The following is a 12,240-nucleotide window of genomic DNA, read 5'->3' as shown; positions in this document are numbered from 1 at the left end:
CCACATTCAACACATTCCATCATCTTGGAAATTCAAACCAGTCTTTTTCCAAGTTAAAAAAAAATCCAGTATTTTCCAGAATTCCTGGTTTTCCAAAGCCCTACTTCCACCCTTTTTTCTGGCGACTACTCCTCCCACATTTTTCAACCCACTTCAACCGTTCCACTATCAAAACATTCCTTTTAATTAGGACAAAAAAACGAAGTTGTTTTTTGAACTGGAAAAATTTTGGGTTTTCCCAAAATTCCAGGAATTCCGTAATACCATTTCTCAATTCAACATGTTACTACTTCAACATTTCTCGATTGATTTGAAAAATTTCAACACCAACCATTTCAACTCATTCAGACTATTCAAGTTTTTTTTTACTATTTTCAAAAAAAATTCCTGCTTTTCCCGAAATTCCCAATTTTGGGGGAAATTCTCATTAAAATGAATGGGATATTCTTCAAAGTTCCACAACTCCCACGTTTTGCATCTGATTCAAACCATTCCAACTTTAAAATATTCAGCCTGTTTGGGAATTGTGTGCTCTACTCCAACAATTCTAAAAAAATTCCAAGATTTCAGTTCAACTTCAGCATTGGAGCATTCACACGCAATTCCTTCAGGAATTGCCTCATCTAGTTCATTTTAATGTCAACATTCAGTTGACTGTAACTCGTTCTTTTTTGAAAATTCTTTACCAGTATAATGTTCTTCCATGTTTTCAGCCTGGGCTCTCGCTGCTTGAACCTGCTGGGCATCCATCAGTACGTCACTAACGACGACCTGACCTCTGACCTCGTGGACGAAGGCAAGGAACTTTTCAGGAGAGGTACTTTCGTGTCATCATTTCATTGCTCGCTCTTTTGAATAATTGCGCAACCAAGTGTTCCTCTTTTCTGGTTTCTTGTTGTTAATGCATTATTTTCTCAAGTGTACACATGATATTTCTTGCTTTTTTACAGAAAGAAGAAAACGACAGAAAGCTGAGGATGCAGGGAACAGACGATGGGTTAGGAATGAGCATTTATCCTCGAACATTAGTGCAGTGATCTTACAAACCCCGTTTCCATATGAGTTGGGAAATTGTGTTAGATGTGAATATAAAAGGAATACAATGATTTGCAAATCCTTTTCAACCCATATTCAATTGAATGCACTAAAAAGACAAGATATTTGATGTTCAAACTCATAAACTTTATTTTTTTTTTTGCAAATAATAATTAACTTAGAATTTCATGGCTGCAACACGTGCCAAAGTAGTTGGGAAAGGGCATGTTCACCACTGTGTTACATCACCTTTTCTTTTAACAACACTCAATAAACGATTGGGAACTGAGGAAACTAATTGTTGCAGCTTTGAAAGTGGAATTCTTTCCCATTCTTGTTTTATGTAGAGCTTCAGTCGTTCAACAGTCCGGGATCTCCGCTGTCGTGTTTTACGCTTCATAATGCGCCACACATTTTCGATGGGAGACACGTCTGGACTGCAGGCGAACCAGGAAAGTACCCGCACTCTTTTTTTACGAAGCCTCGCTGTTGTAACACGTGCTGAATGAGGCTTGGCATTGTCTTGCTGAAATAAGCAGGGACGTCCATGAAAAAGACGGCGCTTAGATGGCAGCATATGTTGTTCCAAAACCTGTATGTACCTTTCAGCATTAATGGTGCCTTCACAGATGTGTAAGTTACCCATGCCTTGGGCACTAATGCACCCCCATACCATCACAGATGCTGGCTTTTGAACTTTGCGTCAATAACAGTCTGGACGGTTCGCTTCCCCTTTGGTCCGGATGACACGATGTCGAATATTTCCAAAAACAATTTGAAATGTGGACTCGTCAGACCACATAACACTTTTCCAATTTGCATGAGTCCATCTTAGTTGATCTCGGGCCCAGAGAAGCCAGCGGCGTTTCTGGATGTTGTTGATAAATGGCTTTCCCTTTGCATAGTAGAGCTTTAACTTGCACTTACAGATGTAGCGACCAACTGTATTTAGTGACAGTGTTTTTCTGAAGTGTTCCTGAGCCCATGTGGTGATATCCTTTAGAGATTGATGTCGGTTTTTGATGCAGTGCCGTCTGAGGGATCGAAGGTCACGGTCATTCAATGTTGGTTTCCGGCCATGCCGCTTACGTGGAGTGATTTCTCCAGATTCTCTGACCCTTTTGATGATATTATGGACCGTAGATGTTGAAATATCTAAATGTCTTGCAATTGCACTTTGAGAAACGTTGTTCTTAAACTATTTTGACTATTTGCTCATGCAGTTGTGGACAAAGGGGTGTACCTCGCCCCATCCTTTCTTGTGAAAGACTCAGCATTTTTTGGTAAGCTGTTTTTATACCCAATCATGGCACCCACCTGTTCCCAATTAGCCTGCACACCTGTGGGATGTTCCAAATAAGTGTTTGACGAGCATTCCTCAACTTTATCAGTATTTATTGCCACCTTTCCCAACTTTTTTGTCACGTGTTGCTGGCATCAAATTCTAAAGTTAATGATTATTTGCAAAAAAAAAATGTTTATCAGTTTGAACATCAAACATGTTGTCTTTGTAGCATATTCAACTGAATATGGGTTGAAAATGATTTGCAAATCATTGTATTCCGTTTATATTTACATCTAACACAATTTCCCAACTCATATGGAAACGGGGTTTGTAAATTCGACATTTAGCATTCACAACCTTTGCGTATTCACAGATTTTATTTCCTTGCTTTAAATCAGAGGTCTTCAACTGGGGAGCCGTGACCCTCAGGGGTTCGCAAAAGTACTGCAGGGGGTTGTGAAATTTTTGGTTGATTAGACTTTATTTAAATATGCTTGTTCTTTATATTCCCCAGGAAATCAACACACCAGTTTTCAGCTAGAAACTGACGCACCAGTTGTCAGCTAGTGATTAGCACGTCAGTTGTCAGCTAGTGATTAGCATGTCAGTTGTCAGCCAGTGATTAGCATGTAATTTTTCAGTTAGCAATTATTGGCCGGTTGTCAGCTAGCAAAAATGTCACCATTAGCGCACTCAGGTCCTGATTTACTAAAGGTTTGCGTCTACGAAAACACGTGTAAACTGATCTACTAAACGTGTGCAATGTGGATTCGGTCTGTTAAACGAGCAGAATAAGGCGTGCAATCCATTTTGCGTCTGTGTTCACTAATATGCAAAATATATGGTGATCATCAAAATGCCCACAATACTGGGAGGACAAAATGCTAATATATTATACAACAAGCGTAATGTGATTCATCAACACTCATCGCTGTTTTAGGAACAATATTTTGCGTTTTATTTAGCAATCTGAAAAGGATTTGCAAATTGACAGAGTTGCACACACGGCTGTAAGAGAGTTTGATTGATTGATTTTGATTGAGACTTTTATTAGTAGATTGCACAGTACAGTACAAATTCCGTATAATTGACCACTAAATGGTAACACCTGAATAAGTGTTTCAACTTGTTTAAGTCTGGGTCCACGTTAATCAATTCATGGTAAAGGGTTGGATAGCTTTCCCTGACCGGGAATCAAACACGGGCCACGGCGGTGAAAGCACCGAATCCTAGCCACTAGCCCACCAGGGAGGAGAGCTCGCATTGCAAAGACACACGAAGGCGAGACGAGAATCCTCCGTCCTACGTTTCAACATATTTGCAAGGTCAGAAATAAAAACATATTAGACACATCGTCTATTCAGCAACATCCTTTTATAATTTTATAGCTGCTAGATTATTTATGATAATTGATAGATGATAATTTAATTTTTTTTAATGACGTTCATTTTTTCACATAGAAAAAATATCACTAACACACAGTATATTCTGTATGATAAAAACAACTTCTTGAAGTATGCATTTTTTCCCGTCTTGAGCACAGTAGTGAAGCCTCCCTCCCATGCACCTTCAACGGTAAAAAAAAAAAAAAAGGTGATGTCAACATAGATCACAGGTGTCAAACTAAAGGCCCGGGGGCCAAATCTTGCCCGCCACTTTATTTTATGTAGCCTGGAAACGATATGCGTTAATAAAATATATACTAAATATATTTGTTCTTTCTCTTTTGACATTAAAAATCATGTACTGCATGTAATTGCATATCTTTTAAAATTCAATATTATCAAAATCAAAATATTATATTGTCATGTATTCCAAAAATATTTTTTGTTAAAATAAAGATAAATAATGTACTTAAATATCTGCTTGACTTATGATTTCAAAACAAATGATCAATCAAATTGTAGACTGTAAAATTGACAATATATTTTACGGTTAAATTCCGCCGACTGAGTTTTTTACCCTAAAATCAACTTTAGCATTGTTTTTTTTCCATATACAGTAAGACACTAAAACATTAAAAAAAAAAAAAAAAAAAACATTAAAACACCAAGATTTTACGTTAAAAACAAACAAACTGGCAGCTCTTTTGGTTGAATTTTACCGCTAAAAACAGTGGAATTGTTTTTCCATTGCATTCCATTGAGTGACGTGTGGTGAGGTTGATGGCTGGTGAGGCACTGACTTCATCACAGTCAGATTTACAAACATATGAACCCTAAAGAGTATCTTATTCACCATTTGATTGGCAGCAGTTAACGGGTTATGTTTAAAAGCTCATACCAGCATTCTTCCCTGCTTGGCACTCAGCATCAAGGGTTGGAATTGGGGGTTAAATCACCAAAAATTATTCCTGGGTGCGGCGCCGCTGCTGCCCACTGCTCCCCTCACCTCCCAGGGGGTGAACAAGGGGATGGGTCAAATGCAGAGGACAAATTTCATTACACCTAGTGTGTGTGTGACAATCATTGCTACTTTAACTTAACTTTAACTTTACACATACAAACTGTAGCACACAAAAAAGCACATTTAATAAAAAAAACGTTATTATGGTCTTACCTTTACTTATAAATGAAGTCCATGCGCCGCTGTTGTGCTGGATTAATGCACCCCCTGACGGGAGTGTTATATCAACTAAAGCCCTCACTTCAACTTTCCACGTACAAGATTGAATCTATTTAAAAAAGTGTAACCGAGGGTTTATAAATGTCGCCTATACTGTATGAAACTACAAAATAACAAACACGGAGGCTCCAGTTTACACGAGGACCACTTTATTTACCTTCTTTCAAAAACCTCCGCTCCACTCCAACGTGTCATCACTTCCGCTCTTAGCGCCTTCAAAATAAGAGCTCAAGGCATATACTGTATAACAGCGCATAACAGGAACTTAACATCACAAAGAGGAAAGCCCATAAAAATAGGTTAGAAAAGTTATTTAATAAGAAGCCAAAAAGTGCAAAAACAATAATGTTTGTGTTGGAGGAGTTGTGAATTAGGTACACCTGCAATCTGCAGGTGTACCTAATGTTGTGGCCCTGCAGTCATTCACAACTCCTCCAACACGAACATTATTGTTTTTTCACTTTTGGGCTTCTTATTAAATAACTTTTTTAAATAGATTCAATCTTGCACGTGGAAAGTTTAAGTGTGGGCTTTAGTTGATATAACACTCCCGTCAGGGGGTGCATTCTCCGGCGGGGGGTGCAGGAGGCGGGATTACTGCGAGCCTCAGCCAGTGTGTCTTTTGCAGCCGTTTTATGATCGCTCAGCACAAGAAATACGTTACACACAAACAGTTGTTGACAAAATACACTGTACATTATATACCTCAGCTAACTAAACTATGGAAATGTATAATATAGTTCATATAGCAATATGGTCTCACTGCACAGCAGGCCAGCAGTTAGCCGAGTCCGCAATCCATGTTGAGGCACTGAGTGACGTGCCTCAACTGACTGCTGATCACCGCACCATCTCTTCTCAGTATTTGAACGGCAAATGTGAAAATTCAGCGATTTTGAATAAAAATAATCGAAAACTGGTTAAGTTAAATGGAAAATAACTTTATACTATAATCACTGAATACATATAACAATTTAATTAATTTGTTTTCTTTTTACATTTTTTTTCTTTCCATGATGGCAGGCGAGGCCCCGCCTCACATGCCTCTAGTGACTGCACGTCACTGATTCCATTTATTAAATTTTTTATATGCTGTAAAAACCCACTGCTTTTACTGTACAAATTTGGTGACTGAGCTGCCAGTTTTTAAAGTAAAATTTTAGCAGCTAATGTAAAAAATATATTGTTTATGTATTATATATCCATCCATCCATCCATTTTCTACCGCTTATTCCCTTTGGGGTATATACATGTATATTCATATATGACTCATTGTTAAAAGCGACCCTCTGAGGGCAACCAAAACTGCGATGTGGCCCTCAATGAAAATGAGTTTGACACGCCTGACGAATGCTTTTAAAATGCCCATAAAAAGCAGTACATGTCTTCTGCTTGTTCGAAAACATAGCAAACGCCACAGGTAGGATAAGAATATTGTGCAGTAAATGAGAGTACTCCGTGGTGATGCCCTGTATAGATATTGCAAAATTCTCATTCAAATAAGGCGGTCTGCACCACTTTTCAATTGCACATGCAGTGTTAGCAAATCACCCGCAACATGCCCACTAATAGTATAGTTTTATAGATTTAACGCGCTGTTTACTGAGTGGTGTTTGGGTCACAAAGTGTCAGCCAGTGATTAATTAGCGTGTTAGTTGCCAGCCAGCTATTAGCGGCGTTATATTATATTATTTGAATATCTCAGTATTGCAAAATAACAAGGTGCCTTTAGGACCAGTTTAATTTAAAACACAATTTTATGCAGGCTACATACTGTTTGAACAGGATCCCCGCTCCATCTCTCCATCAGTTTGGGGGTCCTTGACTTGGAAAAAGGTTGAATACCCTTGCTTTAAATGATAAAAAAATAAATAAAAAAAAGACTCTGGAGAAACTCTGGTATATTTTGTGCACTTAAAATGCTAACATCAAACCAATATAAGTTAATACACAAGGGCCTCTGTCTACATACGAGTGCCATTCTATATTGTCGACGATGTACCGGTATTGCAAAATTAACATCGAAGTCCCTCACACTGTACACAGAACACATGAAAGACATATGAAATAAAGTAAAAAAAAATATTTAATACAAGAATGAAATGAAATATACATTTAAAGATCCTTAATTTGTATATATGTGTTTGACTTGCACAGTAAGAGGAGTATATTTTCACATGTTCAAAGATACCATCTTTATCCCTCCTGATGGCCGTGTCTTTTCTCCACTCTTTTTACATTTCACAATGTCGAGTTTCACTTCACTTGTCACTTTCATTTGTTTTTCTTTTGACGCATGCTTAGGAGACATAATTGAACCTACTCAGTGGCCTTGTGGTTAGAGTGTCTGCCCAAGTGAGTTCCAAAATGGGACCCATTACCTCCCTGCTTGGCACTCAGCATCACGGGTTGGAATTGGGGGTTAAATCGCCAAAATGATTCCCGAGCGCAGCCACCGCTGCTGCTCACTGCTCCCCTCACCTTCCAGTGGGTGGAACAAGGGGACAAACGCAGAGAGTAATTTCACCACTCCTAACTTTAATGGGGAAAAAGAGACATTTTACACATCATCTATTCAGCAACATCCTTTTATAAGCAAAAGCATGCCCATAACAAGTTTTTATTTTTGTACAGAATTAATGATTTATGAAGTGCGTGCATAACCACAAATCTTTGTGACAGGAATTGTCGCCTGTATATGCTAAGCTATCCTAACAAAACATTGACATCTTTGCTTTGGGTGACAAGTGACAAACAAGTGTGTGTAATATCTGATCATATAGCTCATTAATAATATATTATCTTTATTTGTACACAAATGGAGAGCTATAAATGGCCCCTGGGCCGTACTTTCGACACCCCTGATTTAGAGTAAAATAAGTGTTTTAATGTGTATCTATTATTGTTCTGAAATTGTATACAGTTCAACATTTTTAGGAAGCAACAAAAACATAATTTGTTGTCATTGTTTTGTGTCGCATGGTCAGTTGAGCAGAGAGCACTACGGGGCCACAGGAGGGAGCAGAGCTGATTACACTGAAATAAAGGAAGACACTATGGAGGAAGCCAAGAAAAGCGGTAGGGAATTATTGCAATTTTATCTCTATTTTTATGTAGTTTTAACACTTTGTTTGTAGATAAACAAGAAAGAGTCTGTTGCAAACATCTTCTGTCTTCTCAGTTGTATCATTCACTTGGAGAGAGACTGAGCCCGAGGAGCAACACAGGAGTCTACTGCAAAACTAAAACTACAGTAGCAAAGTATGCTGCAATTTTTAATTCGGACGAATTACTAGGTGTAAATTCATATCTTTCTCTGTTTTTTATTTGTAGATCCACCAGGAGACACATCGTCGCGAACAACAATCTTTGATGATGTTTTTATACAAAAGGGAAAAATGGAGATTAAAATACACTACTCGTGTAAGTTGATCAAATAAGTGCCATGAGTATTAGTACTGCCAAGTATTCACACTTGCTTTCTGGGCCAAATGATGACATACTTTACATACACTACTTTAATCTGTGAAACTGCTCTGTCAAATGTGAGTTAGAGCCTTCAGATGTCCTTTTTATATATTATTTATTGTCAAGACTTGAGGTTGTTTCCCTGTGATAACAAGTTGTTGAAATAAATGCAATTTTGACAAAGATATTAAAAAAATATTTTGAATGATTGCTGACTTCGGACACTTTTGTGAGCAGGTCCCTTTTGGGTCCTAAGAATAAGAGTGTATAGTCAATCTTAAGCTTGAACAAGTGTTAATAAAATGAATAAAAAATGTTCCTCACAATTTAAAAAAAATGTATTTTTTTTTGTAATGGGACCTAAAAATAGAATTCTGTTTTGAAAGTTATTGCTTATGAAATTCTTATGAGTGGTGGGTCCCTTTTGGGTCCTAAGAGCATACTTGCCAACCTTGAAACCTCCGATTTCGGGAGGTGGGGGGTGGGGGCGTGGTCGGGGTGGGGCGGGGCGTGGTTGGGGGCGTGGTTAAGAGGGGAGGAGTATATTGACAGCTAGAATTCACCAAGTCAAGTATTTCATACATATATATATATATATATATATATATAGAGAGAGAGAGAGAGAGATATCTACATCCTGAAAATATGCAAACAAAACTGTGTTTAGATAATTGATACTTCAAACTTGCATAAATAAATATTAAGGAATATAACATAACTTGGCTTCTGAGAGTTTCAAAATGTAATGAATAAAAAGCTAAAGTTGTTGATAAACAAGCAATTATTTTAATAATTAAATATGGTCATTTTAAATGAATTATTTTGATAATTTAAAATCAATTATTTCAAATATGTTTATTTTAATGTATCATTCTATGGCTGGATGTAATAAGGAGTCAGGAAAAAATACAAATAAAAATACAATTAATTTTGATGTTTTCAGCAAAATATAGTAAACATGTATTTAGTTTTTTTTATTTTTATTAATAAATATATTTTAGGTAAGATAAACATAATAATACAATTTATCTCTAGTCTGGATGATTTAGTTCTTGTCACCCTGTTGTCCTCCCGTCGTGAAAAAAGGCTGTCCTCACTCAGGTCCGCATGGAGCTGGAGGGGGCGTGGCTTCTAGCTCCGGCTGAAAAACGGGAGATTTTCGGGAGAACATTTGTCCCGGGAGGTTTTCGGGAGAGGCGCTGAATTTTGGGAGTCTCCCGGAAAATTCGGGAGGGTTGGCAAGTATGCCTAAGAGTAAGAGTGTATAGACAATCTTAACTTTGCACAAGGATTACAAATGTTTGAAAATGATTTCACATAATAAAAAGTGTGAATGTTGTCTGTCTATCTGTGTTGGCCCTGCGATGAGGTGGCGACTTGTCCAGGGTGTACGCCGCCTTCCGCCCGATTGTAGCTGAGATAGGCTCCAGCACCCCCCGCGACCCCAAAAAGGGACAAGCGGTAGAAATGGATAGATGGATGGATTTTGTTATTTTTGCGTTTCGGTTTGGAATGCATTCAGTGATCGTCGTAAAAAAGAAAACGATCAGTGAGCGGTAATAAATGGAAGTAATTAATTCCAAAAATTCTAACATTTATGTATTAAATAAGACCCTTTAATAAATTCACTAGAATCACTACGTTGATTGGAGGTTGTAAAGTTAATCAATCACCGTAAATTGACCACGTTAATCCGGGTTCCTACTGTGCCGTAAGGCATTATCTGACGTCCCCGGATGTAGACAGTAAACAAATATGCGACCATTCATGGTCGACTGTCAGGTAAAATCCGGACATTTTTTCCGCGTTATGCGTCCTTTGCCCTCAGTCGGAGCGGCGAAGTGAGATTGTTGGATAAAAACATCACCGGATCATCTCGGCGACACATTACAGCTCCTGTCTTTTTTATTTTTATTTTACCGGGTAAGAAGAGTAGCTAACGCTTTAGCAAGCTAATGCTAATGTGAATGGGGAAACTGCATACGTTGCTACTAGCATTGTTAGCATGAAAGGAAGCTAGCATTCGCCCCTTTTTTCCCCCTTTGTGTGTTTACAATGTGAGAAAACATATTTATCAGATTTGGTTTACATGCACCTAAATGTTCGATAAGGGGATAACATTAATTTAGTCTTTTCGGTGTTTCAGTCTGTATATGTGACCGCTGTTTTAGACCGTCATCATACAGTAACAGTATGTGTGCACAATCTGTAATTATATTTGAATGACATGGAACAACAATGGTTTGAAATGGATTAGTCCCATTAGAGACATGTTTAACTGCTTTGCTTTGAACACTGATTTAGTTTCTCATATTTCCTGCTTAATTGTCAACTATGTTCAAAACTGCTTTTCCTGCCTGCAGCAATATGATGTAATTACTGCTACTTAGTACTTCTCTTGACATTTCTGCTACCATTTGAAACTTGTGTGTTGTGCTGTTGGCATATGCTAAGTGGCAAACACTTAATTTAGAGTTATTTGGACACTAGGGGAACATATTCTAAGTAACAAGGACTTAATTTAGAGTGTTTTGGACACTAGGGGAACATATTCCAAGTGACAAGGACTTAATTTAGAGTGTTTTGGACACTAGGGGAACATATTCCAAGTGACAAAGACTTAATTTAGAGTTATTTGGACTCTAGGGGAACATATTCTAAGTAACAAGGACTTAATTTAGAGTGTTTTGGACACTAGGGGAACATATTCCAAGTGACAAGGACTTAATTTAGAGTGTTTTGGACACTAGGGGAACATATTCCAAGTGACAAAGACTTAATTTAGAGTTATTTGGACTCTAGGGGAACATATTCTAAGTAACAAGGACTTAATTTAGAGTGTTTTGGACACTAGGGGAACATATTCCAAGTGACAAAGACTTAATTTAGAGTTATTTGGACACTAGGGGAACATTCTAAGTGACAAAGACTTAATTTAGAGTTATTTGGACACTAGGAGAACATATTCTAAGTAACAAAGACTTAATTTAGAGTGTTTTGGACACTAGGGGGCCGTCACGGTGGCAGAGGGGTTAGTGCATTTGCCTCACAATACGAAGGTCCTGAGTAGTCTTGGGTTCAATCCCGGGCTCGGGATCTTTCTGTGTGGAGTTTGCATGTTCTCCCCGTGACTGCGTGGGTTCCCTCCGGGTACTCCGGCTTCCTCCCACTTCCAAAGACATGCACCTGGGGATAGGTTGATTGGCAACACTAAATTGGCCCTAGTGTGTGAATGTGAGTGTGAATGTTGTCTGTCTATCTGTGTTGGCCCTGCGATGAGGTGGCGACTTGTCCAGGGTGTACCCCGCCTTCCGCCCGATTGTAGCTGAGATAGGCTCCAGCGCCCCCCGCGACCCCAAAAGGGAATAAGCGGTATAAAATGGATGGATGGATGGACACTAGGGGAACATATTCTAAGTAACAAAGACTTAATTTAGAGTTTTTTGGACACTAGGGGAACATATTCTAAGTAACAAATACTTAATTTGGAGTTATTTGGTTAGGGTTAGGGTTAGAGGGTTAGGGCCAGGGTTAGAGGGTTAGGCTTATAATAAGGCCATGCCGAATAAGGCATTAATAAGTACTTAATAATGACTAGTTAAGAACCAATATGTTAGGAATTTGCATGTTAATAAGCAACTAATTAATGGTGAATATGTTCCCCATACTAAAGTGTTACCATGTTTTTTTACTGGTGCACAAAATGAACCATGCATGAACATCACCCTGTTCAAAGAACAAAACCAACACAGTGCATAAACTCACAACAAATTACACACCTGCAAATCAGTCTGACTTCTGCTGTCCGTAATACGCCGATAGGGAGA

General features: G+C 38.2%; 2 protein-coding genes across 3 annotated transcripts in view; both read left to right on the top strand.

Annotated features, from left to right (window-relative positions):
- The window catches only part of LOC133575659 (G-protein coupled receptor-associated protein LMBRD2B-like), a 40,370-nt gene extending 30,757 nt beyond the window's left edge, over window positions 1-9,613 (top strand). Inside the window, exons 14-19 of one of the 2 annotated variants that reach the window (XR_009811519.1) lie at window positions 714-817; window positions 951-997; window positions 7,933-8,023; window positions 8,127-8,206; window positions 8,279-8,368; window positions 9,515-9,613. Coding sequence is in view for 1 of the 2 variants with exons in the window: in XM_061928364.1 (XP_061784348.1) it covers window positions 714-817; window positions 951-997; window positions 7,933-8,023; window positions 8,127-8,191 (307 nt within the window). In the remaining variant the exon portion in view is untranslated. Of the gene's footprint in view, window positions 1-713; window positions 818-950; window positions 998-7,932; window positions 8,024-8,126; window positions 8,207-8,278; window positions 8,612-9,514 lie in introns of those variants that run through there. The other variant, XM_061928364.1, reaches the window with a different exon arrangement.
- A 522-nt stretch (window positions 9,614-10,135) lies between these two features.
- Window positions 10,136-12,240, top strand: part of LOC133575815 (protein GOLM2-like) — a 34,368-nt gene continuing 32,263 nt past the window's right edge. Inside the window, exon 1 of the mRNA XM_061928670.2 lies at window positions 10,136-10,336. The gene's annotated coding sequence lies outside the window, so the exon portion shown is untranslated. The remainder of the gene's footprint in view (window positions 10,337-12,240) is intronic.

Source organism: Nerophis lumbriciformis, linkage group LG33, assembly GCF_033978685.3.
Source record: "Nerophis lumbriciformis linkage group LG33, RoL_Nlum_v2.1, whole genome shotgun sequence".
NCBI classification, from domain to species: Eukaryota; Metazoa; Chordata; class Actinopteri; order Syngnathiformes; family Syngnathidae; genus Nerophis; species Nerophis lumbriciformis.
Note: the sequence above shows the minus strand (reverse complement) of the source record. Positions and strands in the feature narration are given on the sequence as shown.